The sequence below is a fragment of the Polypterus senegalus genome, chromosome 7 (assembly GCF_016835505.1).
Source record: "Polypterus senegalus isolate Bchr_013 chromosome 7, ASM1683550v1, whole genome shotgun sequence".
Classification (NCBI taxonomy): Eukaryota; Metazoa; Chordata; class Cladistia; order Polypteriformes; family Polypteridae; genus Polypterus; species Polypterus senegalus.
The window spans coordinates 31566501-31593565 of NC_053160.1; the positions used below are offsets into that span (position 1 = coordinate 31566501).

The following is a 27065-nucleotide window of genomic DNA, read 5'->3' on the forward strand; positions in this document are numbered from 1 at the left end:
CAAAGATTTCTGCATATCACTGTTGGTTTTTTTGCTGGTTTTCTGTGGTGGCATCCAGTGCCAGTGCCACCTGGTCAGAGCACTCAGCGCTTTGTTTGTTGCTGAGCTAGTGATGACTGCAACTGCTACTGATGAGTCCTGCTGCATTCAAATCTTCCAGGATGGCCAATCAAAACCATACTGGATCACTGGAGTACATTTAAATGCTGTAAAATGCCCACAGGGGCTCTCTTGTCTTTTGGCCTTGGAGTTTCTTACAACATGGCTGTCAACCTCAGCAGTAATGGGCTACTCACTAGGACCGGAGTTTGACCTCCCTGCTGTAGAGGTTTATTTTCTCCAGCTTTCTGCCAGCTGGAGTTTTTTGGTTTTCTGCTGCCTTCCACTGTTGCATCAACAAGAGAGACCATAACTGTCTGTCTGTGTTTGCCAATGCATGGCTTTCTGCGAGGAGGCCTGATGTGCTGACTGTTATCAGATTTAGAAGGCTGAGGAGAGAGAAGAGCTAAATGTTTAAAAGAACTGCTTCCGAGTTTACGGGTGACACTTTAAGCAGAGCAGTGTTCTCATGACAGTTCTACTTGCGTAACTATGAGCTCTTCTAAGGCTAAAGCAGCTTGTAACAGAGGAATAAAAAAAGACAAACCCAACACACCGTTGAAACTGCGTGGATCAACTTTGTAGATCTGCTGCCAGTCTTGCCCATAAGAGATGACGTTCAGGTACCAAGGAGATGAAAGAAGAGTTTGAAAGCCAGCAGCAGTAACAGCTGCCATTTCCATCTTGTACTGTTGGTCCCCGCTGCCCTTCCATACATGAACAACTGTGTCTAACTTTAACTAGAGACAGAAAGTGAACAATGGGGATTATGTGCACTTGTTATGAAAGGCAAGTTTTTTCATGACAGATCAAGCCATGTGTCGTCATTTCAATCCAAAATTAAATGCTTGCACTTCAATCAGTCCTTCCGGTCATCTCCCATTTGGCCTTGTGACTCCACTGAACTGGTGACATTAAAAAGCATTAAGAGTTAAAAAATACTTCCAACCAGAACAGGACTCCCTCCATAACTGGTGATGCAAACAACATGTTTGTGATTTCTATTTCATCCATGTTGCAAAGTCCATGCTGTATTGTGTGTCTAACTAAAAAGAAGCCAGTGAAAACTTTGATTGATTAAAACAGATTTATTGACTGAATTTAACTGACTGAAAAATAAAACCATGAATGCAGCATGCACAAAAGTTTAGGCATCCGTCCAGTTGAATCATTAATACCTGATTGACTTGTTAGGCCATAAATTAACAGGAGAACAATTCCATTGCCAACTAAATTCTTGGATCCTAACCACTCAATGAACCAAAGGCTCCTATTAACAGCTGACCATGGCTTTGAACATAAAGATAAGCAAAGTGGGAAACAAATACAAAAAGGTGTCTGATTATACAAATTGGACATCATTAAGAAATGGAAGTAGAACTGTTGAGGTCAAGACAAGATATGAAAGACCAGAAAGATGACTGCATATGTGGCTCCTGCTTTTTATCCACAGTAGGCTTCTTTAACAAAATCTTAGTGAGCCATGGGTAGTCATGGCTTACCTTTGATTTCCAGTCATGCAGTGCGACATCCTCAGCAACTCAGCCATTGTAATCTGCAATCTGTCTTCATGACAAAAAACTGCAGGTTGTAGAAGTAGGCTTCCGAGTCTGCAAGAGTTGACTACCAATGAGCGCTGGGCCGAAAGTACAACACATGCATCTCTGTTGTCCACGACAAACAGCTACAAGCTTTACAAAGAACATTCTTTTTTCCACACCAGTGCAAACGAAAGCAGAGATCACAAGGATGGCAGCAGATACTGCCTGGTTATATTAAAGAAGTCTCAATATTGTTTTATTTGCGCTCATGCAATGAATTAATTCTTATTCTTGTGAGTTCCAAGGTGATTGTTTGCCAAACTTTTTTGGTACAATAGGAAATTTGAAACTATGCTGAGAAACTGAAAGGGTGTTGTGTAATTGCCTCAGTCCTTCCATTCTCTGTCTTTGCATATTTTACATAATGAATGGCATCAGATAAAATGCAGCATTTGAAGGGTGTTATGAAATGAGTGCATTCAAACACAAACCAGGCCTCACCCCAGGCAGCCTCACCCCAAACTTCACAGGTAGAAAGGGGGCCTTACCTTAAAATTTCAAAATATATCTTACATGTCCCAAAATGTACACAAATGCCCCACAAAGGAGACAAACCACAAACCCTTGGACTGACAGACAAGTTCTGTACAAAATCTTTACAAAGGAAGACATTCTGTCAGTCCTGGGATTTGACAAATGTTCTCCAGTTGGAGTGAATGGCTCTCACTCGTGTGCAGTCAAGTTCCAGGGCCTTAGAAATGGCTTTGCAAACCTTTCCTGATTGGTTAAGTTTTAACCATCTTTTTTCTTATTTCTTCTAGAATTTCCTTTGATCAAGACATAGTGTTCTTCTAGAACAGGGGTGGGCAATGTTGGTCCTGGAGAGCCATAGTGGCTGCAGGTTTTCATTCCAACCCTTTTGCTTAATTATAAACCAATCCTTGCCAATCTCAGACCTTATTTAATTTTATGTCTGGTTAGTCTGCAATAGTAGGTTCTTATATCGTAGATTTTTTTCCTTTACAAGGATATCATCAAAATGACTTGAAGCCTAAAATGGATCATTTTCAGTTTGTCACATTTTCTATTAAGTGTTTTAATAAATCAAACAGTGCATGATGAACACTGAGATGTAAATCGAAATAAGATAGATGGAGAACTGCTGGCTGCTTTCTCATTTACATCTTATTTCTAATAAGGAGCCATTAAAATAGTGAATGCAGCTGTTTAAGATTGAAATAAGCAGTTAAGGATTGGGAACCTTAACAAGTGAGACCACTAAAATGAAGCATCAAAATGTCACTTAAGCAATAGGAGCTTCATCAGCAATTAAGAAACTTGGTTGGAACAAAAACCTGTAGCCACTGCGGCCCTCCAGGACCAACATTGCCCACCCCGTTCTAGAAGCCTTGTGGTGACGTTACTCTGATGGTAAGGGTCAGTATTTGGTGAGGTTTAGATTCAACAGGGCCGACTACAAACATGTAAGCTTTGTTCCGACAGTTCAGTTATTATTTGACTTAGGCCAGCTGTTTCAGTGAGTAAAGTAACTAAGACAGCAAGTACCTTTTCACAAAGACAATAACAACTTGGATAACTTTGTTACTTAAATATGTTAAGTAGTAATTTAAAAACATGTCATATGTTTACTCTGGTTCCCTTTAGCTAATATTTTTGCATGAAAATCTGAAGCCATTCATTTTAACAAATATCTGAAAACAGAGGATTATCAGAAGGGGGCAGAAACTTTCTAACAGCACTATAATTAGATGTCTTCAAGGCAGCAGTTGTTAAGCATGGCATGGTCTCTGAAGTTGTGTTCTGCAATGCCAGCTTTACAACAAAAGGACGTTCCAACTACTTACAGATATTTTTACAGTCACACAATGAGGTGGAATTGGGAAGCTGGCAGCCTTGTGGCTTACAGTCGAGGGCCTCAGTCACAGCACCACACTGTCCATACTGAGGTAGACACACACTCTGATAAAACTGCATGGAAACTCAGCCGACATGAAAGGGAAAACCTATACATTATGACAGATGGTCTGTAGACAGGTTTGGTTGCCCCCGTAGTCATGGTCCACACATCTCAATTACAGTGCGGTTTACCCAGATGTGCTCTGCTGCATTAAAGAATTATCCTGAGGATCTCAAACATCAAAGTTTATTTATGGAAACACTTCAGAACAAATTGTTGTGGACCAATAGCTGTTACACACAAGGGCTGGGGGATTTACTGTATATGTTGGGGTTGTGTCATAGAGACTGTGAGAAAAGGGATATTGTGCAAATAGAAGAAAGACTGAAATCAACTACATGTATCTATACCCAAGAAGCTAATATTCAGTGAAGAAGATAAAGCTAAAAGAGAGTTTGGATATTTTATTAAGCCTATGAGCTAAAACAGAACTTCAAATTCTTTTCAGAAGTATTTTAAAGTTCATTTTAACATTTTAGAATGGCCTGCACAGCTTTCATTTCTGAACAACTAAGAATATACATGTTGTAAGTGAGTATACATTTCTAAAGTATGAACAACCAAATTGTTAGCGGACTACAAGGAAGCTTGCTAATCTGCAGTTCCTGCCCAAAGAGGAGTTACCTAATACTGATTCACAGGATGCCCAAACGTTTGCACAAGTCACATGGTTCATGGCTTTATTTTTTTCCCCATTCTGTTAAATTCAGAAAATAAATATTAACTAAGGAGACATACATATTCTTAGATAAAGGTATCTGCCAAATAAATATAAATGATTGTGCCAACTTCTTGTCATTTAAATGTTCAGTGAAACATGCAGCCCCCAAATGTCTCCATGCAATGGTAGGTTTTTTACTGGTCGAAGGGAGACTGGAGACTCTTGGAAGAAAGTCTGGAGGAAGCCCACGTCATGGTGGATCACATAATGTGCAGGTGCAGTGAATGTACACTGATAGAAAGAAAAATGTTCCTAGTCACTGCACAAGGAGCACATATTCAGCTAACATGTCAAATGTGTTTTTTTATTGCGTATGTTTTCATGCTGGACTTTAAACTTGGTAAACCAGCTGAGATGTTGAGGGCTGTGTGAGATAATACAGGGAGGTGGGTGCAGACATAATGTAAAACATGCGAAGGGGACTCCATTAACTGTTGTTCCACGAAATGACTTGCTAGCTAAGTGTGCTGATGAACTGTCCTAGAGATGCTTGTCCCATCTTCAGGCTATCCTGGACGTAAAACAGTCTAACATTCTTAAACTTTAACAGAAACAAATACACATTTAAAATACTGACAGCTCATTCCCTTTAACATCTGTCACATGTTACAGTATATCTACCAGGGATCATTTTGCCTCACTTTTTTCCCATTGGCACATATAGGTTGTATATAATGGGCAGCCAGGACACCTCCGTGAGGGAAGAACCAAGGGAAGGAGCTTGCACAGGGCAAAACTTCCCCCGGGACGACAGAGGGCAGCTCTGAAGTTTATGAATTCAGATGGTTTGAGGCACAATCAGTAAATAAACTGATACAGAACTGCCATGCACTGCTCTTCTGTGTAATGAAGAGCGGCTGATTTATCCTTTCCACTGGTATTACCTGATTTTATACGAGCCTCAACCACAACATCTGAATATAACTCAACTCCTGCACTGTGAGCAATGGTGGTCAACAGAGTGAGTGACAGGATGAGCATAATGTTTTCAGTTAACAAGTAAATTTGATAGAACTTCACCAGCCAACTTTAATAAATAAGATTCATACATAAAATTAAAGATTACTAACAGCCACTGCCAAGTTCATTCCAAAAATTTACTGAGGTGGACAAGTCTGTAAGGTAGATGGTACAATGCCATATACAAGAATGTATAATCAGCATATCAAGAGCCAAATGATATCATGAAAAGAACCTAAGAAATGAGAGTTAGTCCCGTCATGCAGAATGCCATGCAGAAAATGATGACACTAAGAGAAGATAAGAACAAATCCTGGCTTTAAAACAGTCTTAAAACAAACGCTTGTATCTGAAATATACGTAGAAATAGCTAAAAGATAATAATACTCGTGACATATAACATTGCCACCTCCACCATCAGTACTCAATGCTAAGCAGGTTTGAAAAAGGAATGGACTAACAGAAGGATGTGAATGCAAGTGTCCCCCCACAGCTGGCCTAAGGATGAAATGCTGAATGATTTTCCCTGCTGCTTCAATGATGCTTAAGATTGTGTGACTTTACAAAGGGAAGAAGAACATGGTAGTCAATCCCAATCATAAAAAGTGTTACAGACGAGAATACAATATGTTTACTCTGGGAATCTCCAAATCAGAGGTCCCATTTAAATGAAGCTTTGTTTTTTTTAACAAGTGAACTGGTTTGTTTGTAAAAACAGTAAAAAGGAGACAAACAATTAAAGCATCTTACTGGACAGCAACACAGAAAGGTTTCCTCCTGAAAATATGGCCACACTCAGAGAATTGCACTAATATTTGTCTATTTCCTATAGAACATTTAAAAGTCTAAACAGAAAATGTGAGAGTTTTGACAAATAAAATCTTTCAAAGAAAAGAAAAAAAAATCAACAACTCGCTGATCTCTGTGGCTCTCTGAACCGGACTGGCGTTGCCTGGTAACTTTGGACTGTTTTTATTGCATGTTCATTTTACGAAATGCTATACACGTTTGATTAGATTGTGCTTCGCCTGTTGTGGTTTGACTTTGGAATGTGTCCCAGTAGTGAAAGAGTGAATTTATCCTTTAAGTGGAAGCACAGAACAGATGCAAGACGACTCGTACTCTTAAAGTCGTGCATTTCAAGTTCAGTCCTGTGCTGTCCAGCCCACTGTGGCTGCATATTCTCGTCTCTTACCTTAATTAAGTAAGCCGCTATTCTACAGATTCTATGTTGGGTGCTAATACAGAAATGATAAAACTGGGTTTGCTAAATTTAAATTGCAATGTGGCTAGCATGTACAGTAAGTGTGTTACATCGGAATTGTATTTTTTCCCCTCTTTTAGTCTTAATTATTATGTAAATACTTAAAGGCAACATGATTTCCATTTTGATTTTTCAACTTTTCTAGTTACTTAAACAGTTTTTTACTACTGACGACACTAGTGGGTCTGACAGAGTAAATGTTAATTTAAGTAACTCCTGGTCAAAGGATAAGATCATCAACCCTCGACACAAAGTAAAATGAAAAATGAGGAAGCCGAATAGGTATGAAAAAACAGATGTATATTAAATAACTTCTTTAAAATGAACTTGAAACTAAAACTTTACTATTAAGTATTGGTACAACAGCGAGGAAAAGATCTAACACGATTTAAATAAAAGCACTGCATACGAGATTTTATTTTTAATGTTTCAGTGGTCAGCTTTAATAAATTTATGTCCAGTTATAACAGATGTTTCCTGATTTAGTGGAGGTTTGCAATAAGACATTTGCTGTGATAGCCTAATCAAAGGTAACTTTTACTGTTTAAGGAAAAGACAAAATGGATTTTGTGTTATATTTTGTGTGCCATTCAACATTTTTGAGTTGATTTATTGAAAACACACAATTATTGTGTGCATTTCTATACAAATATAAAACTTTCATACTATTAGGTGTTCAATTTACATTTCAAGTACAACGATAAAGCAAATCTACTAACCATTAAATTTAAGAGGCTCAACTCTGTAGTATTTCTGCCAGTCCTGCCCATAGCTAATGTAATCTAGGTACCAGGGTGCCGACAGGATGGTGGGAAACCCAGCTGACGTCACCTTATTGAGCTCTTCCTCAACTTTGTTTTCCATCCAAACTTCAACTACGGCATCAGGTCTGAGCTGCAAAGATTAGAAGGCAGGAGGTACTACTACATTACAGTAATGATTGCGCGGCACTTAAATTAGGAAACTATGTGGTTACACTTGAGTATATTATATTTTTTTAACAGCTATAGCCAATTTCAGGGTTAACAGATATTTTAAAAATCTGATATGTTCCAAATTTAAACTCTTCCTGCCCTAAAGGACAACACATTTTTATTTAAAACTTAATTAATAAAAAAAAGACAATGATGTCCACCTTCTCAAGTCCGTCATGTTATACACATATCCCTCTATGATTAACCTCCTACTCATTTTTCTTTTTTTCTTTTTCGATGACTTAGTGTTGTTCAAAGAAACAATAAGTAACTTCCATCACTTGAGATGGCTTTCAAATCTAGCATATAACAAAAATTAAAAAGTTACCTTTTACTAACTGCTCAGTAAGAGCTGGGTGAGTTTCTACCTGTGGTTCCCATAGTTTATTTTAATGTCTCTCCTTTGGGATGAACTGGAATGGAGATTGTGAGTCAGGCCTTCTCGTCCAATATCACTACCTGACCTCATAAATGCTCTACAGAATGAATGGGCACAAATTCACACAGGAACACTCCAAAATCTTGTGGAAAGCTTTCCAAGAAGAATGTAAGTTGTTATAGCTGCAAAGGGTGGACCAACTGCATATTAAAGTCTATGCAAAGTCCTTGTTGGTGTAATGGTCAGGTGGCCTAATACTTTTGCCCATACAGTGCATCTATATGATACAGTCACACTCGCCTCGACATACAGCAACTCTTGATTGGCAGTGGTCATGTTCTTCTGCTCTTGAGTTTGCACCCATGTGGGGGCCCCCAAGTGCCAGTATATTAACTGTCCCATATTAGGTGCTATTCGGTGGGAATTTTTTCTTTTTGTTATTTTTACGGGTGGAAAAGATAGTCAATGCAATGTGAATCTGAGTTACAGAGGAGAGAAGTTCAACACTTATTTAAAATATTCAGCATTTTTAGAAATAAAGGGTCTGGCAATTGAAAGAGTACTTTCTTATAACCATGCTACCACTGGGAGAGTTCTGGACTAGAATGTCCATAAGAACTGCCATGCTAGAGCATAAGACGTTTCCTGAACAACAGGAGGTCATTCATTTCATCAGTGGGTGGGTTTGGTTAGCTAATAGCGAAGCTGTTCTAATACCTCATTGGGATATATTTTTTAAATGTTGTTAATGTTTCTGCTTCAACAGCAGGATTTGGTAGTCCGTTCCAGATTCCCAAAACCCTGTGTGTGTTTCCCACCTTCGGCCTTAAATGCACTTCCCCTTAATTTACATCACTGTCTTTGAGTATGGTATTTATTGTTTAAGCGAAAGAATTCTGCTGGATCAACTTTACCAATACAGGTAGTCCCCAGGTTACAGACATCCAAGCTACGACTTACGAACAAATCCACATCTGCGACGCATGCGCCTCAGTAACTGCCGCTCCATCATCTTCGGCCTGGGGATGCTGCAAACGATGGTGGGAGGGGAGTGATTTCGCTGCTTGCGCAGTGTAGTGTCCCTCAGGCGGCTCCCGGCGGCAAGCGGTGATCCATGGTCCATAGTCACCAGGACCACAGCTATCGCTCATGTGCAGGACGATGGTTCGCTGCCCGCCCACTACGCCACCGCAGCTACTGCTCCTGACTGGACGCAGGCTGGATGGAGGAGAGGGGGGTGTTTTACTGCCCACCCAGCACACATGGCTGGTACTGCTGCAAGCGTTGACCTGGCTGTGGCTGAACGGAGGCCACTGAGGGTGAATGGAGCAGCGGGTGTAGCATTGTAGTGTGCCTCGGATGGCTGTCTGTTGAACTGGGGTTGGGAGATCCACTACACACCTTTGGCCACACTGTGTTCGTTCTCGGTGGGTGGACGCTGCAGGCAGCATATTGTAGTGGAGGTGACTGTGTGTTGGGCCGAGTGATGAACCCCCCCTCACCGCACCAACTCATTCTCAATAGCAAGCCTGCTTGTACTGTTGCGCACATAGCAGCAAGTTGTCTCTTGTAAGTACATCAGATGTGTTGATGACAGGTGCCTTCCTGCTGTGGTAACGTGTACAGCGCTGGTCTGAAGAGCTCACCCTAGCCTTTTGTCTTCACCCTTCAACAATGTCTCTGAAACACAAATCTGATGCAAGAGCTGGTGATATAGTAAAGAAGAGAAAACCCATCACCATTGAAAATAAAGTAGAAATAGTAAAAAGGTCAGACAGAGGTGAAACTCCATCATTCATTGGCAGAGCACTTGGTTACAGTCGGTCAACAATAGCATTTATTAAAATAATGTACCTGTTCTGACTTACATACAAACTCAACTTAAGTACAAACCTACAGTCCCTATCTCGTACGTAACCCGGGGACTGCCTGTATCTTTGAGAATTCTGGTGACTTGGATTAGATTAACACACAGCCCTCTCTTCTCAAAACTAGAAAGGTTTAGTTCTCTGTCAGAACAGGGCATGTCCTTTAGTACTGGGGTGCACTTGGTTGCCTTTTTTCTGCATAGTGTTAACAACATAATGTTGCTCAGCACTTTACCTGATATGCCAGTGTACTCAGGCAGCACATCGACAATGAGAAAGATCAGGGATATGGACTCTATGTGGTATTTGTTCAATAGTGGTCAGTCCCTGTCATGGAAGTGATCCTAGGATTTTATGGTGGAAATCAGTGATACCAGAAGCTGCCAAGTTTAAGAAAGGACTTCACAGTTTACAGGATAGCATCCTGATATTACTTGTAATGCAGAGACTAGCCAAGAAGGTGATAAGTGCAGCAGGGGCCAGTGATCACCACATCAGTGTGGGAGTTAGGTAAATCTATAAGGTTTAGACTGCGTCTAAGAGGGTTTGGCAAGCTATTCAATGACTCAAGCAAGGCAGGCATAATATCAAACTGTTCTCAAAGAAGCTGAAGAAATGTTGATCTTGATCGTGGAGATAAATGACTGGGGAAAGAAGGCTTTGAGGAGCTGCAGTGGATCCACTCTCCTCAAAGGAGGCAGTACTGGAAACATAACAGTGGCCAATGTTACTGTGTTAATTATACAGCTCTGTGGTGACATGCAGTTAGCCAAATTCACCCCGGTTTGGTTTCACAAAGGAGAGTGGAGCTATGTTTGTAAATGACCTGCAGCCGTAAATCAGACACATCTGGAAAGCAACGGAAATCCATGGATTACACGATGGAGCTACGCGTAACTCTCTATTTATTTCCCAAAACTGTTAGAGCATGATAATAAAATAAAAGCCACCTTGTCATTGTGTCGTCTCATGGCTAACGTATGGCTAGACTGCAAACCTTAACTACGCAAGGTTCAATGCCCAAAAATCTAATCAAACCAATTTGACTGCCTGTAATTCTACGACTTTAATAAAATTACTTTGTGTAGCTGCTGCTTTGGAATGATGAGGAGCACTCAAAATCTATACTGTTTATATCTTTAAAGAAGAAAAATATAATGAATGGTAATGAAGCTGAAAGCATTTTAAATAGATTAGATGAGTAAATGATTTCAAGCCTACTGGAACAGAGCCAGAAATCTGAAGAAAATCATGACCAGGAGATGTACCAAAAGATTATAAAATCTGGAAAGTAAATCATGCAATTATTTAGATGAATGAAATAAAAGACACATTTTAATCATTATAGAAGCAAGCTCACTTACCTTTACATTATTATCAAACACTTCTTGCCAAACCATATATCCTTTTCCAGTTTGGGCAACAATGTCCAAAATCCTAATATCAACAGACATAACAGTAGTTAGCAGGCTACACGATGCCTCCTTGTAGACGAGACTGTAAAGTAACATATTTAAATATCTGTACAAAAAGAGTTTGAAGTGCAGGAATTAAGAAAAAAATGTGGTCATGTGATTTACATTTAAGCACAGTCTGACTATTTCACTGAAAGTTCAGTTATCGCATTTAAATATTGTGGTTAGAAAAACTAAAATATGCTGTTGCATAAATTGTCAACCCCAGTTTCTGACTTATTTGGCTTCTATGAACACCATAATCTACAGTATAGTATTGTATAAAGGGTTTTCGGAATTAAAAGCAATAGAATTAGAAGCAATTTCAGTATCTTTCATTATAAAGTATTTTCCAGAAACACAGTATTTCCTTTCATCTTTATGCGGACGACTGTCAGGTTTATTTCCCTCAGAAACAGCCTGGTCCATGCTCTGTCCAGCCCCAGCTTGATTGCCTTGCTGACATAAGGAGTTAGATGGCATTCAATTTTCTATAAAGTCATGCTATTTAGACCCAATGGCACCAGCGGGACTCCCTGCTTCGACTGTGGCTCAATATGAGAAATCCATGATCACAAATTTAAGTAAAAGCTTGATAGCCATGTGAATGCAGTGTTAAAGTCTTTCTTTTTCCAGTTGAGGCGGCTGCCAAAAATCAAGCCTGTTTTGTCTAAACGCAACCTTGAAACAGTGATATGTGCTTTTATAATCTTTTGTCTAGATTATAGGCTTCGATTGCTCGCCTACAGCTGGTGCAAAATGCCTCTGTTTGGTTTTTAACTGGCACAAGGAAGCATGAGCACATTACCTCGGTTTTGTCTTCCCTTCACTGGCTTCCAGGAGCAAAATTATATAGACATGATCAATGATAAAGTATATAAACAAAATGCATAAAAAAAGCTTACAATGAATACCATATAGTTTAAGTCACAAAATTTCTACAGTGATCTCCTATCTTGAGTATTTCTGTAAATGTTATTTTGGCAGAATCAAAAAGTAACCTTAAAGTCTGTGTATTTTAAAAAGTAAAACATTTACTTTTTTGGTTCCGTAACAAAAAACAAGTCAAAGTGACAGTAGTCAAAGAGCCGCTTCTACAAAGCTTCAGTGTGTCTTCTGGTTGTCTCTGTTGAGTTTTCATGTTCTCCTCTTTGACCTTACAATATTTCTCTAGGTAGTTTGGTTTCCTTTCACAGCCTAAAATGTAGATGTCAGGTGAATTTCCCCAATGTGTGTGACTGTGAACAAGTGTGAGAATGTACGCCCTTTGATGGACTGTCATGCTGTCCCGGGTGTGTGAACACAACTGGAATAGACGCTGTAATGGAGAACAGTGGGCTAAGGAAATGGGTGGATAGAAAAATGTAAAAAACACAAAGGGAGCAAATCTTATCCTAGTTTAACAAACAACCTGAGTATTTAAGAGAATGGAAGCATGAAGGGAAAGCTTAACATAAGAACTTTCAGATTTTAGAAATTTGGTTATTCTTACTTGGCGATGTAGAATGACTCCAGCTTGCTGTAATCTTTCCCAAATCCTTGTTTATCCATAAACGTTTGAATATCAGGGTTTGACTTCCTATGAAAAGCATAGACAGATAACGTAAATTAGGTTAAAGTTTCTTCTGCTTTTATAACCATTCTTAAAATCAACTCATTAATTAAGTCTGACAAATTCGATGGTAAACAACCAATTCCTTATGGGAAAAAATGTACAGGTTTATAGGTTTTTCATTTTATTAATCAAAGATAAATATATTTCAGTTTGATTTTTGAATAATTCATGAATAAAAGACTAAGTGCATTTGCACAAGTTTAAAACTATGATGAATAGCAGAAAACGTTAAAGAATACATGCATTATGTACAAAAACACAAAAAGCAGGTTAAACACACAGTAAATTTAATTTATATAAAAGAAAAAACATTGGGTGTGTGCTCCCCACGACTTTCTCGTATACTGAGATAGAGGAAAAGGTCTTCCAGTTGCACAATATTTCTCAAATATATGTCTTTGTTTCATATTATAACTAATTGATAATATAAATAAATAATCATTTACTTCTATTTATATTTAAACTTTATATTAAAATGATATTTTCTCAGAGAGGTCGAATTTTTTTCATGATCACATATACATTACCTAGATTATGTGATTAAGTAAAAAGAATTATAGTCACCTAAGCATAGAAAAAGTATTAGTATTATATAATCTTTGTTGCAATAGGTTAAACTGCATTTAGCAACATTTAATTATGATAATGATGGCGGAAATTTAAAAAAATAAATAAATAAAAATTAAATGTATTACCAGGAACACAACAGGGACGTAGCAGCTTATTGTTCAAATTACGTCTTTATATTTACATGGCATGTTCAACGTTTACACGTTATTGTTAAACTGACGATGTATAAAGGAAGATAATAGGTATTGAAAGAATATGCATTATATTGAATACAGTTTTTAATATCATGTACGCATTTATATTTTCGTGATACAAAAAATTCGGATGGTTGTTTAAATAAAATACTAGTTCTGATTGAGTAATTTTTCTCAAATTTCATATCTGTTTGCTTTTTATTATTATAAATATCTATACAAAATTTGAATCATCCATCTGTAATTATAACCATTGTTTACTTGAAAGTTTGCTAAAGTATTAAAGTTAAAGTACCACTTCCAGTTTCTGGATACCAGCATTGGTGAAATCTACTATATGGACTGTGAGTTGTATAAATGAAATGAAGCAAATAAAGTCACTTATTGACAGACTAGCTTAGCAGAGCCCCTTTAGTGTTAGTCTTTAAAAATAAAAAGTTTACATTCTAGGTAATTCTTATTAAATTTCCAGTTAAACACCCTTTGCAGTGGGTACAACAGAAGTGCCAACTTCAACAATGAGTAGATATTTCCGCCTATAATGAATAACAAAGGCTCTTTATACTTCCTTTTCACAGTTTATTTTAAAATGTCACAAAAAAGCATGTGACTATTTCTAAACTGTTCATGTATAATGGTGAATTCAGTCATTTTTGACAGCGAATTGTATGTGTGTGCTTTTTAACACAGTGGTGTGACTACAGGGTGACAACAAAGAAAAGCAATAATGAATTGAAATGCTAGCCATGCTTTTTAAAGGATTTATTGCTGCTTGATTGCTATTACAATAATGTTTACAAAGTTTTAAAAGCGGCTGGAATGCAATTATGGCCTTCTTTCTTAATACACACATTATATCATTGTCCAAAACCTGCTTTTTTCATTTTAATAATATAAAAGGATTCAATTAGGTAAACTTTACTAATCCCATGGGGAAAAACAAGATTAAAGTATTTTGTATATAAAAGAATAGTTTGCCCAATGTGCTATTGACAGTCTTTCCATATCCTTCAGTTTATTCATTCAAAAAGCAATACAGCTAAGAAGTATTACCATATAACTGCTGTCCTCAGTTCCTTGCACTGGCTTCCACTTATGTTTAGGGATGATTTCTAAACAATGTTCCTCATGTGGCCTAGGCAGGCCTTACAGTACTTACTTAGCAATCAATAAAAGACAATAAAATGTTAGGATGTCAGTTTGGTAATGATTTCAGGATTTGTCACTTGCACAAAAATACAAGCATAGCAGCTATAAACTGCTACTGACCCCTCACTGTTCTTCTTCTCTCCTCAGTATCCTGTTGTGGCACTTGTTGTCATTTTTGTAAAGCCAAGCTATTAACTCTTCAACATTAAAAATAGAGAGAGAGAGATATTAGAAGCCTTGGAATCTAAGCGTGAAGGGATTTAAATTCCTCATTAGATTTTTTATTAAACTTCTCTACATGTAGCTATAATATTTGTAAAATACCCAGCCAGGGGTAGGTGTTCAGTTGACCATCTAACAAAAGGACTAATCATTGCAATTATGCAACAATTTTAGTCTCTCCAAAAAATGTAAAAGTCAGCTGAAATACTCGTTGAAGTGTCTTTAAGGAAGTTCCAGTACAAGACAGTAAGCTCAAACAGAAAATCAACAGTCCGCACTGCCACACAGACTTACACTGAGGTGGACCTCCATTCAAACTGCAAAACGCACTTTCAAGGACTTGTAAATAACTCTGTCCAGCCTTTCTACTTAGACCACACTGGCAAGAGCAACTCTAACAGAAGTCCAAAACCTCTGGCTAGTAATCTCTGGGGCATCCTAGTCCCACCACCATGCCAAGGTATTTAACCAAGCAAAATCAGGTTTACGTTTCAACTGCACAGAAAGAGAATTATGATTTGACTGATATCTTCCTTGTACACATGTACAAAGATGCAGGCATAGTTATTTTTACCATTAATATGTATTCCGGTTCTCTTAGAATAACATGGTCATTCTATTTAATGCTTCTGAACTTAAATTAATAAAAAATCCTGCTTTTTCATTTCTTACACCCTTCATTTTCAGGCTGAATGGCAGTGTCTACTGTAAAATGTTTCCTTGTCTAATTTTCAAAACTAAAATTTTCCTGTCTTTGGAGGAATTTTAAAAACACAACATTTTAAAGACATGACTTACCAGCAGCTGAAATCCACTTCATCACCTCCTAGGTGGACATAGGCATCTGGGAATACGGAGCTAACCTCTTTAAAGAGAACAGACATGAAGTCATAGGTGGTGTTCAGGATGGGATTCACTGGGCCATAGGTTCCAGATGGTGCAACCCCAGAATAGCAAGTTGTCAGAAGGTCTTTCTGACCTGAATGGGACAGGAAAAATGCATATTATGTTGTACAACTGTAATAAGTTGATTGAAGGTAACTGTTAAAACGTTTTAACATTAAACAAAATTAGAAACACTGATAGGGCTCTTAATGCAGCTGAATCCACTATTCCCCACAAGTCAAGTTGGGGGTCATGCACTGGTACAGTGCGTTGCCCCACCCACCACACGACGAAACAGCTTGGGATCCCAGTTTGCAATCCCCCAGGCAGACACGCGGTCCAGTCCCACCCTCCAGAAATGACCCTCTATCTGCCGCAGCCAGGTGTTTAGTGGGCGACCCCTTGGCCTGGTCCAGCTACTCGGGTCCCCAACAATGAGGATCCTACGAGCTGGATCACCCTCGGGGAAACGCGCCACATGGCCGTAGTGCCGTAACTGACACTCCCTCACAGTGCAGGTAATGTGCCTCATTTGGGACTCCATGAGAAACTGCTCATTCAACACAAAGTCAAACCAACGGTTGCCAAGGACTTTCCGGAGAGACACAGTACCAAAGGAGTCCAGTCTTTGTCTCAGATCACTGGATAGCGTCCATGTCTTGCAACCATATAGCAAGACAGGAAGCACCAGGACTTTAAAGACTTGGACCTTCATCCTTTTGCATAGATATCGGGAGCCCCATACACACCTTTCCAGTGACGTCATGAACCCCCCATGAATGTCACTGCCAAGGTAAGTAAATCTCTTGACAAGGTTGACACTCTCTCCGCAGACAGACACACTGCTGATGGCTGTGCCCAAGAGGTCATTAAAGGCCCAGACACTCAGACTTTTCACTCAAGCGCCCCGATCAGAGCCTCCATTGACTTCCCTGCAAGTACCCCATTAATGTACAGTATAACCTACTGTATACAGTGTATTTTAAACCATTCAGTTTCCGAGACAGCAGAAAGGCTTTGTTTGCCCTATTTACTATACAGATAAAAAATGATATGTATTACAACTTAACTAATAAAAACAACTGAAAATATTAACAGTCTGCTAACAACTTTACTTTGACCATCATAAGAGTTAAAAAAGGTTATGTGTGCAGGTAACAAGCACTGAATGATTTCTTTAAATAGGATTTATTTGTGCATCATTAAAACTCGTATGTTAATAACAAGATAAACCTCCTCTGTTAATAATTTCTAAATTACATATACAGTACATAAAATTATTTAAATTATAGTATATAAGCCTTTCAGATAAAGCTGAAAATAACAGAAAAAAAAGAAAATGTAGCAAAACAAAGCATATAATATGAGCAGCAACACTATATATAAAACGTAAGGAAAACACAAAGCCATGTAAATAAAAGGATTCTTATACTGTGTAATTTATAACATCACATGCAATTCCTTACAAACAGCTGAACAGCAGCACCTGTCCATATGCTAGGTATTAACTGTTGCAGATAGTAATTAAAGGAATATTCCACTTGTCGCATAATCTTTCTGTCAGTTATCCAGTCATATGCAAAATTGCTTTTCTGCAAATGTATTGTTAAATAAACACTTCTGAAATCATCTGCAGACAAAAAGTCACTCCCATGAGGGTTTGGGTTTCTGGTTTATGATTGTGTGCGCTGATAAATCCGGACATATTTATTTACCAATATTTTATCCAAAAAATGCATTTTGTGTGTTTTGTGCAAATGACTGGATAAATGACATGTGGATTATATTATGAAACGCAAGCAATGCAAGATTTTTTTTTCCTTGGATGTTTTCTCATTGTTTGCCTTTGTACAGCATTGGTCACTATTGGTTTCTGTTAGGTCATACACTTTTTTCCCTCCATTTTGTATGGAAACATGAGATTACATTTTTTTCTTGGCCACCCCTACAAAGGGCTAAGTAACATATTAAAAAAATATTTTTGGGTGGGGTATTCCTTTAATCTATACATTTCTTTATATTTCTATTGAAGGGAAATATCCACAATCTCGTCAAAAACAGCCGACACACCATCGCCATCACATGAAACTTTAAGCTAATAACATTTTAACGTGCAGGCGAACCTTTCTGTCATTTTTGTATGTGTCCACTGGCCCATTTTTTCTACAGCCACTGTAAGAGATGGGAAATGGAAACCAGTAGCAGTGCTGCTGAGAAGACAGTTTTGTATAAAACACACTCTGGCAAACATGAATTGTTAGAAACAGCAAGATGATACCATGGATGTGAGTGTATCTGTCACTGCACGCATGTGTCTGCACACTGTAGTTGTGTTGCTGATTTATTTGTTTTTAAGGATACATTTGCTGTGAATTCTGATGGTGGTGAATGTTGTAAGGTAAGTATGGAGGTGAAACACACACTTTGGTGGACATGATTGATGAATGTGAACACGACCATCACAAAAAAAAACAGTGTAGGAAACAGATCTGGGCACAACCAACCTACCTACTAAATCCAGATAAACAGACTGTTGCCATTATAAATGCTGTGGAAGAAACCTTAATACTGAAGACAGATTATAATTTGGACATTTAAGAATGAAATTTGGTAAAACTGCGCAGCCAATTCCCAAAATAAAGTGGAAAACATCCACCCTTCCTTTCATTTTTATCTTTTGCTTATCCAACTCAGGGCCTCATGTTGAGCCATATATTCTGTCTACCGGCACTGGGCACAAGTGAAGAGTGAATAGAGATATCACTCTGTTGCACACTCACAAACACATTTACTAATACTGGGAAAATATAGCGCCTCCAAATAACCTGACAGACACGCATATGGGGATCAACAGGGAGAGCAATTTATACAAGCAGATGGGTGTTGGAACTCTGTAATTAATAATACATTATTATCTAAAAATATTACACCAATAATAAAAAAAAAAAGACAGCACACTTGTAGTTAAGAGGTTTTCAATTATCCTATTGGTTGAATATTTGAATTTATAAATCTCTATAATAAATGAAGTATTTAATCTATGAGTTATACAGCTAATTTACTGTTTGCTTGATTATGTGGAAATATACATATACACACATACACATATGTACATATATATATATATATATATATATATATATATATATAGTGGCAAAGGCGCTATATAGGCGTTGACTCGACACAGACTGACAACGGAGGCACAGGTAAAAATAAACGAAAAGATTTTATTTTACCTTCAGCCGTGGGGCATGTCTTCCCCATGTCCCACAGGCCCTACACAGTCCCAAAAACACCCAAAAACAATCTTCTTTCTCCTCTACTCCTCCCAGGCAGTTTTGTCCTCCTCCTCCCAACTCTGGCACCTTGAGTAGTGGCTGCAGACTCCTTTTATAGCCCTCCCGGAAGTGCTCCAGGTGGTAATTGGCCTAATTAGGCTGCACTTCGGGGTGTGGCTGCATTCCCGCCCACAGGGGCTCATTAAGCCGTGCAGCTCCTCCCGGTGGTGGCCATGGAGCCCAACAGGTCGGAGCCCTGAAATCCCATGCCTGTGGCCCCAATATAACCCATGAGGGCTGGCCCCATACGTTCCAGGGGACACAGTGTGCATCCCATGGCTGCTCCCCTGGTCCCAGACTCAGAGGGCCATCCGCCACAATATATATTATATACTGTATTATATATATATATATATATATATATATATATATATATATATATATATATATACACACACACATATATATAGGTTAAATCCCATTATAGTGAATACCAAAGTAATGAAATTTTAAGAATAACAAACAGTTTTGTTGGCCCAAACAAACATTCATACAACATCATGTTTAACAAATTTCGTTTAAACAAAATGTAAATTTTTTTGACCAAAAATTGTCACTGGAGATAATAATGTGGTGCAAACAATACTTAATGCCGCGCCTATTCCATGTTGAGTGTCAGGAACTCTGCAACAGGCTTTTTCAAAGAAAAAGTGAATCTGTTGTGAAATTTCTGGTCTCGGCGAGAGTATAGGCGTGACATCATACACATAACTGAATTCTTAGTCAGTGCTCCACCTAGCATCTGCGTGGGTAGATCTGTTGTGTGTGAATACTATACTGTTCAAGTTTCATAGTAGTTCTCAAGGTTTTCTTTGAGATGATCAAAAAAAAAAAAAGAGAGGAGCGGTGTCCGTTTATACTGAAAGAAAAATTTACAATCCTGGATAAAGCTAATTCCAAAATGAAGAAAAATGACATAGCGAAAGCATTGGGAATCAAGCCTCATTTTCATCTGACATCTCACTTTCATTCTCTGTATTTTCATACCTGCATTTCCATTTTAAAAAAGATTCATCCAAGGTCTCATTTTTATTCTGTGTTCATACATGTATTTCTGGGTAACTGCTAAATTAGGAAATAATAAAATAAAGATAGCTCATTTACTTAAATCAAACACGCGTGTAAAAAAATCTCTTCTCTTTAAAGGATTGTTTACATATTTTATGTTTAGATAATTAAAGTGAAAATGTTAATGTGCCTATAAGGAGATGTGGATGCGTTTTCTCATTGCAGCATTATGTTGACTTTGAAAACTGTCAAAAATTAGGTTTCATATCACATGTGAAAGACCTTCTGAGGAGAAAGGCATCATATGACTGTATACTTACCAAAGCCCCAGGACTGAGTGTGACCAGGTGTGTCAAATTCTGGAATAACTCTGATTCCACGTAATCGAGCATATTCAATTACAATCTTCACATCCATATGTGTGTACACATGAGTGTATGGGTGGTATGAGCCCTGTGGAAAATCCATCCAAGAAATAAAATAAATGCATCATGTAAACAGCTTTGTGAAATGACAAAGTACACAACTCACACTTTATTTTAATTTTCAAGTGCTGCACTGAGAACATATTTTTCTATTTCTTTAAATTAGTTTTTTCAAATTTCATCATCACATGAGGTTCCTCCCATAAGAAGATTAATCTTCATTTACAGGGTAGGTATTCCTACAAAAGCAATGCTTTGATTAAATTTACAGATGTATGTACATATTCAGATATTCTCATACTTACTTAATTCAGGTAAGGCCTGTAGGTAGACACTGCCTATCCAAGATGAACTGGGTGCAAGGTAGAAGCCAGCCACGGACACGGTGCCAATCCACTGCAGAGCCACTCACACATAACTACCACTGGTCAAGTTATTGGCATCCCCATACAAACACATATATGTATGTCTTTACAGATGTGGAAGGAAAAGCAGGGTCCTTGAAGAATAACCCACACATGCAAGGGAAAATTGTGCAAACTTCACCAAAAAGGGCAGAAAACTGCCTCACCAACCTACATCTGTTCTCTTTTTTTTTAAAATAAAACGGAATGATCCTTAATGGCAATAAAACAATTTCCAATTTGAACTATGGCATACTTTTTTTTTAAACAGATGATCACCTTGTCATCAATCAGAGCATCCAAAAAATCAACAAAAAACCTGTATTAATGGAATAAAACTAAACACTGATGTAGCAATATAACTTAATAATAATGGGTTTGAAGTTACTGTTAAAAGCTATAATTCAGAATAGTGGCTTCGGGCAAGTTATCCCCAAACTAAATATGTAAAAAGCAAAAAGGGTTTTAATAATTTTAAGACAAGTTTAACACTAGAAAGAGAATACAAAATAAAAATAAAAAGCATGACTTACACAGGTTCGGACTATGCAAGTGGTTGAAAATGACTATCAAATGAGCTGACCGGCCCAGTCATCCACTAGTACTCTCAAAGCACTCCCTGCTCACCTTTCACTAATCGTTCAAAAACCTTCTCCACACTCTGGCCTTTTCTTCTTCCTGCCAACTGAGCTCTTGCCAATAATTTACCTGACCAACACCTAGCTCAATAGGCCCTTGACACAAGGGGCTTTTAAGTCCTGGTTATTTATATCTTCCAGGCATGGCACACAAATCACCTCTGAAGTGCTGGTGCCGTGCAGAGGCCCCTGGGTTTGTACTCCCTAAGTTTTCTCTAGTGGTCCCAGATGCTTTCTTCATTGATGCATCTTCTGTATTATGGTTATGGATAAATGAAGACTAGTAGTTCATAGGAGGCCACTGTACTGGTGTTGCACACCATCCCATTGTGGTTGTGGAAGTACCAATACATTAGTGCCTTTTCTTTATTAAATCAGGATTTTGTGAAGTCCACATCTTGTCCGATAGTGTCCGTGGTTGATATAACCCGAGTGACTATCTATCATCGACTGCAAATCCGGTATCATTTACATATGCAATCATGTGAATACTGAATTAAGTGCTACTTAAAACTAGACATATATTTTTCACCACCACCCCAATTTGAACAGCCATTTTTCCAGGTTTACCTAGGTCAGTCTATCACCTCTAAACTTTTTTCCTTCACTGTCTATGCTCTTGGACATCCTTTGGGGGTGGTTAACCCATTTTTTCATATCATCAAACACCTCTTACAACCACATCTTCTTTGGACTACATGTTGGCCTCATCCCCTCTATTTCACTCTTGTTGTTCCTCTTCAAACAAATCTTCCTTTGCTTTTTACCCCTACATACAAACCTACCCTCTCGTCAGCATACCTCACACCTCCACAGCATTCACCTTTGATATTCCACACATCCACCTGGTCATTCTCATCTCTGCACTTGCCAGGTTTGCTTCATGTTACATTCTCATTGGCCATGTCTCACTTCCATTGAGCATACTACTCCTCAGAACAGTAAACTTTACCCTTCTGTGCCACAGAAACATCTTTAGAAGTGAGAATGAGGGACAGCTGTGAGAATTCCTTCAACTCACTTGTTGCCCTGACTGTGACTGCTATGCCTTAACCTTTGTCTGCACTCAGTGTCAAACAAAGTAGCTGCACTTCCCTGCTGTCTCTACAACACCTCCATTGCCAGTATCTAAATGTGCATGTCCTATGTGAGCATTACTCTTGCACACTTCCTGCAAAAAAAAAATTGTGCTTTCTGCCTGTAGACCATCTTTCTTACACAACCACTTCTGCCAAAACATGTACTAGATTTAGTTGAACCCAAACATACTTAACACACATGCCATACAGCCATATACTGACCTCTATCATACCTACTGCCCCTTTGTCTCCAACCAACTTTTTGGTCTTCTTGCATTCATCTTGAGACCTTCCACATTGAATTCATTTTCCATTTAATTCTTCTCTTTTAATTCTGCTTCACTTTTTGCCATCAAAATAAGATCATCAGCAGATCCCTAGTGCATCCCTACCTTCACCTCAAAGCTTTTAATTATTGTCAATTGCTGCTCTGGCCATTGTTCATGCTTCTTAATAAAATGACATGATTGTACACACTAAATATTTCCCCACAACTTATTCTCTCACTGCCCACCTCATCTTGTCTCGTGACATCCCGTCAAATGTCTATTCCAGATCTACAAATGTATAATGTTGTTCCTTTCCCCTTTGCCAGATGATAAAGACGAGATACAGTATGCATTATATATATATATATATATATATATATATATATTTATTGTATAAATAGTGTTGTTCTCACTTTCTTTTTTTTATTCTTTAACTTTTTTAAGCCATAGTACTCTCTTTAAACATTCTTCTACCAGAGATCAGCCAGCAGTTAAACAAAGATAAGGATTAAAATGAATGAAGGACTAAAAATTGACGATGTTTCTGTGTATCATTGTTCTTACATAATAAATAACTTTAAAAATTCAATATGCTTTGTCTATAAAATATACAACTAATAACAGTCTCACACATTTCACTTCTATTACAGAAATGTACAATAATTTGTTTGCAAACAGTCACATAAAATGTTACAGTCCAGAAGATCTTTTAAAGGGAAAAAACAAGAAATCACATCAAAAAAAGTTCTGTTATAATAAACTTTACATACCTTTTCACTCAAATCTGGGAATGCTGTGCTTTGATAGGGGAAAGACGGGTCATCCACAATGTGCCAGTGAAATACATTAAACTTGTTCATAGCCATAACATCCTGCAGAATATGTTGTAGACGATGTTAATCACGGTTTGAATACTAATTTACAGTTAAAGTGAAACTACTTTTTGACATTATTGGAGTTTATGTGCCATCTATTTCTATTTCTTATGCATTGAAATTGGCAGAGGTATTTTACAGTCTTTTAGGGAAGGAAGGAAGGAGGAACTGCACATGAGACACAGGAAAATCAAGTTAAACAAAGAGCATTCATCTATATGTAAAAATGTTTTTACATTAAAAAGAAATCTGAACGAGCATCATAATTTAAGACAGCTTCTTTAGGAATCTAGAAACGTAGGATGAGCTAAATGCAGTGAAAAGTGACATATGATGGAAGACTGATTGGGCCATCATGGTGGCTTAGTTCGCAGGGATGTTACATTATAAAGCTGTCTGTGGATTTGGTTCAGTTTTCAAATAATTCTGTTTCAAAGTTTTTCTTTACTGAGGAGAGGCTCACAGGGCTTAAGCAGATTTACAGACAACATTAACAGTAAAGTATAACCTAACAAATGATACACACAAATATAATTAAATATACAGTCGATTCCGGTTAATTGGACCACCGGTTAATCGGACCAGCCGCTTATTCGGACCGAATCCTAAAGAACCGAAACAGATCATATTACATAAGCCTAATATTGTTCGCTTATTTGGACCAAAATTCTGTTTAATTGGACCAAAGAACATGACAGAGAATAAGAAAAAGAAGCCACAAGTCGCCCGCAGAAAGCAGATGTAAAGCGGGTCAGCGACATCGGGAGGATCCCTGGGCTCTCCAGAAGAATTTATGCTGTTATCGTGTAAATCGTTTCGTAGAATTTGTAGATTTCTTTTTCAATAAACAAAGTTGTAAGCAACCATACATGTAAATGTACGTAGTTCTTGTTTGTACGTTTGCCATACGCGTGTGCAGCACAATAAAAGTCATAATGACATTTCAATATGTTACTTATAGCACGTCCCATCTTGGTTGCACATGTATAGGGCACGTTCATGTAATTGGACCAGCCGGTTATCAGGACCAAAATGGTCGCGTCCCGATGTGGTCTGATTAACAGGAATTGACTGTATAAAGAATTCTATATCTTTTATTAAATGTAAAGAAAGTAAAGGTAGCATAAGTTCCAGCTAATATTAGATACAACTAGTTTAACAGCACCAACTGGTGTGTAAAAACTGCTATTGTGTGGGCTCAAGTGTATCCCTTCTCCAATGTGCCTTTCTACTTAAACTCACTGCTGCCTTATTTAGATCCCCACTAAAAGCAGCTCACATTGGGTTAACACTAGAAGCACCTCAGGCCATACCAAGTCCAATTGTGTTTTTTAATCTTCAACATTGTGCAGTTCATACTCCTGTCTTTCTTTGATCTTTCTTAAATTGCTGTATTTCAAACGCCCATGTTGTTGTAATTCTGAAATTCTATTCAGAAAGCACAAGGGATGTGCAAACTGTATATGTAGAGTACATGTAGCTGCTTTGTGAAATCTGTAGCATTTAAAGCAGCAGTCTGTACCTATTTTATACTCAAAAGTGCGTTTCAGTATCCACAAAATTTGAAATTGCCAGTTGAGCCCAATTCTACATTTAACACAGGCAATAAACTTCTTGTAGCATAGTGCATTGTTATAGTTTGTGAAGTCAACACTCTTAATAAATGAAGAAACTAACAAAAACATGTTCAAATATGAAAAAATCCAAGAAACTACTGATGGAATCTCATCAAAATATCATGTTAACGTTTCCTCACCAAGTTAGCAAGAATGACTTTAAGTGGCAGGAAATGACGTGATGAATCTAACAAAATCCCACGATGTTGGAACCTTGGAAAATCCTTTATGTCAGTCTTGTTGATCTGATGCTGTTTCCATAATTTGGTAGGAAAAACAAAACATAAAACAAAAAAGAAGCTGTTAATATTAAATCAATTTGTAGGTACATAGTAAAATTTTTGAAAAATAAATATGCAAACTAGTAATATTTGACTCAAGAGTATTCCTCAGTAAAGACTGGTGCTATCATATTAGCCAAAAAAAAAGGTTTGAACATTTCAATTCAAAATAAGTAAATATTCAATGTTACTTGAACAAAGGTTAATGATTCTGGATGTTACATGTAAGTTTGGCTTTTTTTTTTTTTTACTTAATCATTAATATGGGCAGTGACATCCTTCACATCTTATAAAACTCTGCAATGACCAGTGAGATCTTCTACACTAGATAGATGGATGGATGGATGAATGGACAGCGCATTTGTGAAGTTCCTCATACTATAACCCTATACATCCAGTGTTTAACCCAATTTTGCACCCATGTAATCCCCACTTGTTTCAGTTTGATCACTAGCCTCTCACATGAGGTTTTATTAAAAGCCTTCTGAAAAGCAGGACACATAATATGATTGCATCATTTTGTTGAATCCTCATAGAATTCCAGCATAGCAGTGAAACTTGATCTTCACCATCTGAACCCACGCTGACATTTCTTAAGAAATGCTTTAATTAATTTACTCATAATGCATGTTCAGTTTTTAGGACTATAGTTAGTTCGACCAGCCTAATCACATTAATGTGATGGGAAACATTAGCCATCTTGCAATTTTACATTGTGCAGTGATCTCTGAAAAAATGCATCAACTGTTTCTATTTGTACTTACTAACCTCCTTAAGCACTACAGGATATATGCCATCTTGGTGATTTTTTTGACATTAGCCTTTTTTTATCTAAGCCACAGTTCTCGTGCAGCAATTTTCACATCACTATATGCCGAAAAAAGCAGCTCCATCATATCTCCTTTGAGTTCATTCATATTAACATGAAGAGGGACAAAGCAAATTTCAAGAAAGGAAATATGATGGAGATAACAGGGAACTAGTTGACAGTCATCACTTCTAGATATCATGCACAACAGTATATCATTAACTTCGTTTATTAAAAAAGACCTTCCTAGGATGCTTTAGGCACCCTGTTTATGATGTCTGCTGATTATTCTGGAACTATTTAAGAATATTTTAGCTGTAAAGACGCATGTGTTTTGCACATTTTGAGCACACAACTAGATAACACTTGGATTATGCAACATGAGTAAAACAAGTTTTTTTTTTTTTTCTTTCTACTAACATGTTATGTGTCATTTGCTGATGTGCAGCAT

The 27065-nt window shown here is 37.7% G+C and overlaps 1 protein-coding gene across 2 annotated transcripts in view; it reads right to left on the bottom strand.

The window, feature by feature from the left end:
• The window catches only part of hexb (hexosaminidase B (beta polypeptide)), a 49350-nt gene that overhangs the window by 7863 nt on the left and 14422 nt on the right, over window positions 1-27065 (bottom strand). Inside the window, exons 5-11 of one of the 2 annotated variants that reach the window (XM_039758439.1) lie at window positions 25666-25776; window positions 23805-23906; window positions 20540-20672; window positions 15787-15967; window positions 12731-12817; window positions 11149-11221; window positions 7283-7457 (exon numbers count right to left, since the gene is read on the bottom strand). In XM_039758439.1, the coding sequence (XP_039614373.1) occupies window positions 7283-7457; window positions 11149-11221; window positions 12731-12817; window positions 15787-15967; window positions 20540-20672; window positions 23805-23906; window positions 25666-25776 (862 nt within the window). Of the gene's footprint in view, window positions 1-655; window positions 840-7282; window positions 7458-11148; window positions 11222-12730; window positions 12818-15786; window positions 15968-20539; window positions 20673-23804; window positions 23907-25665; window positions 25777-27065 lie in introns of both variants that reach the window. The other variant, XM_039758438.1, reaches the window with a different exon arrangement.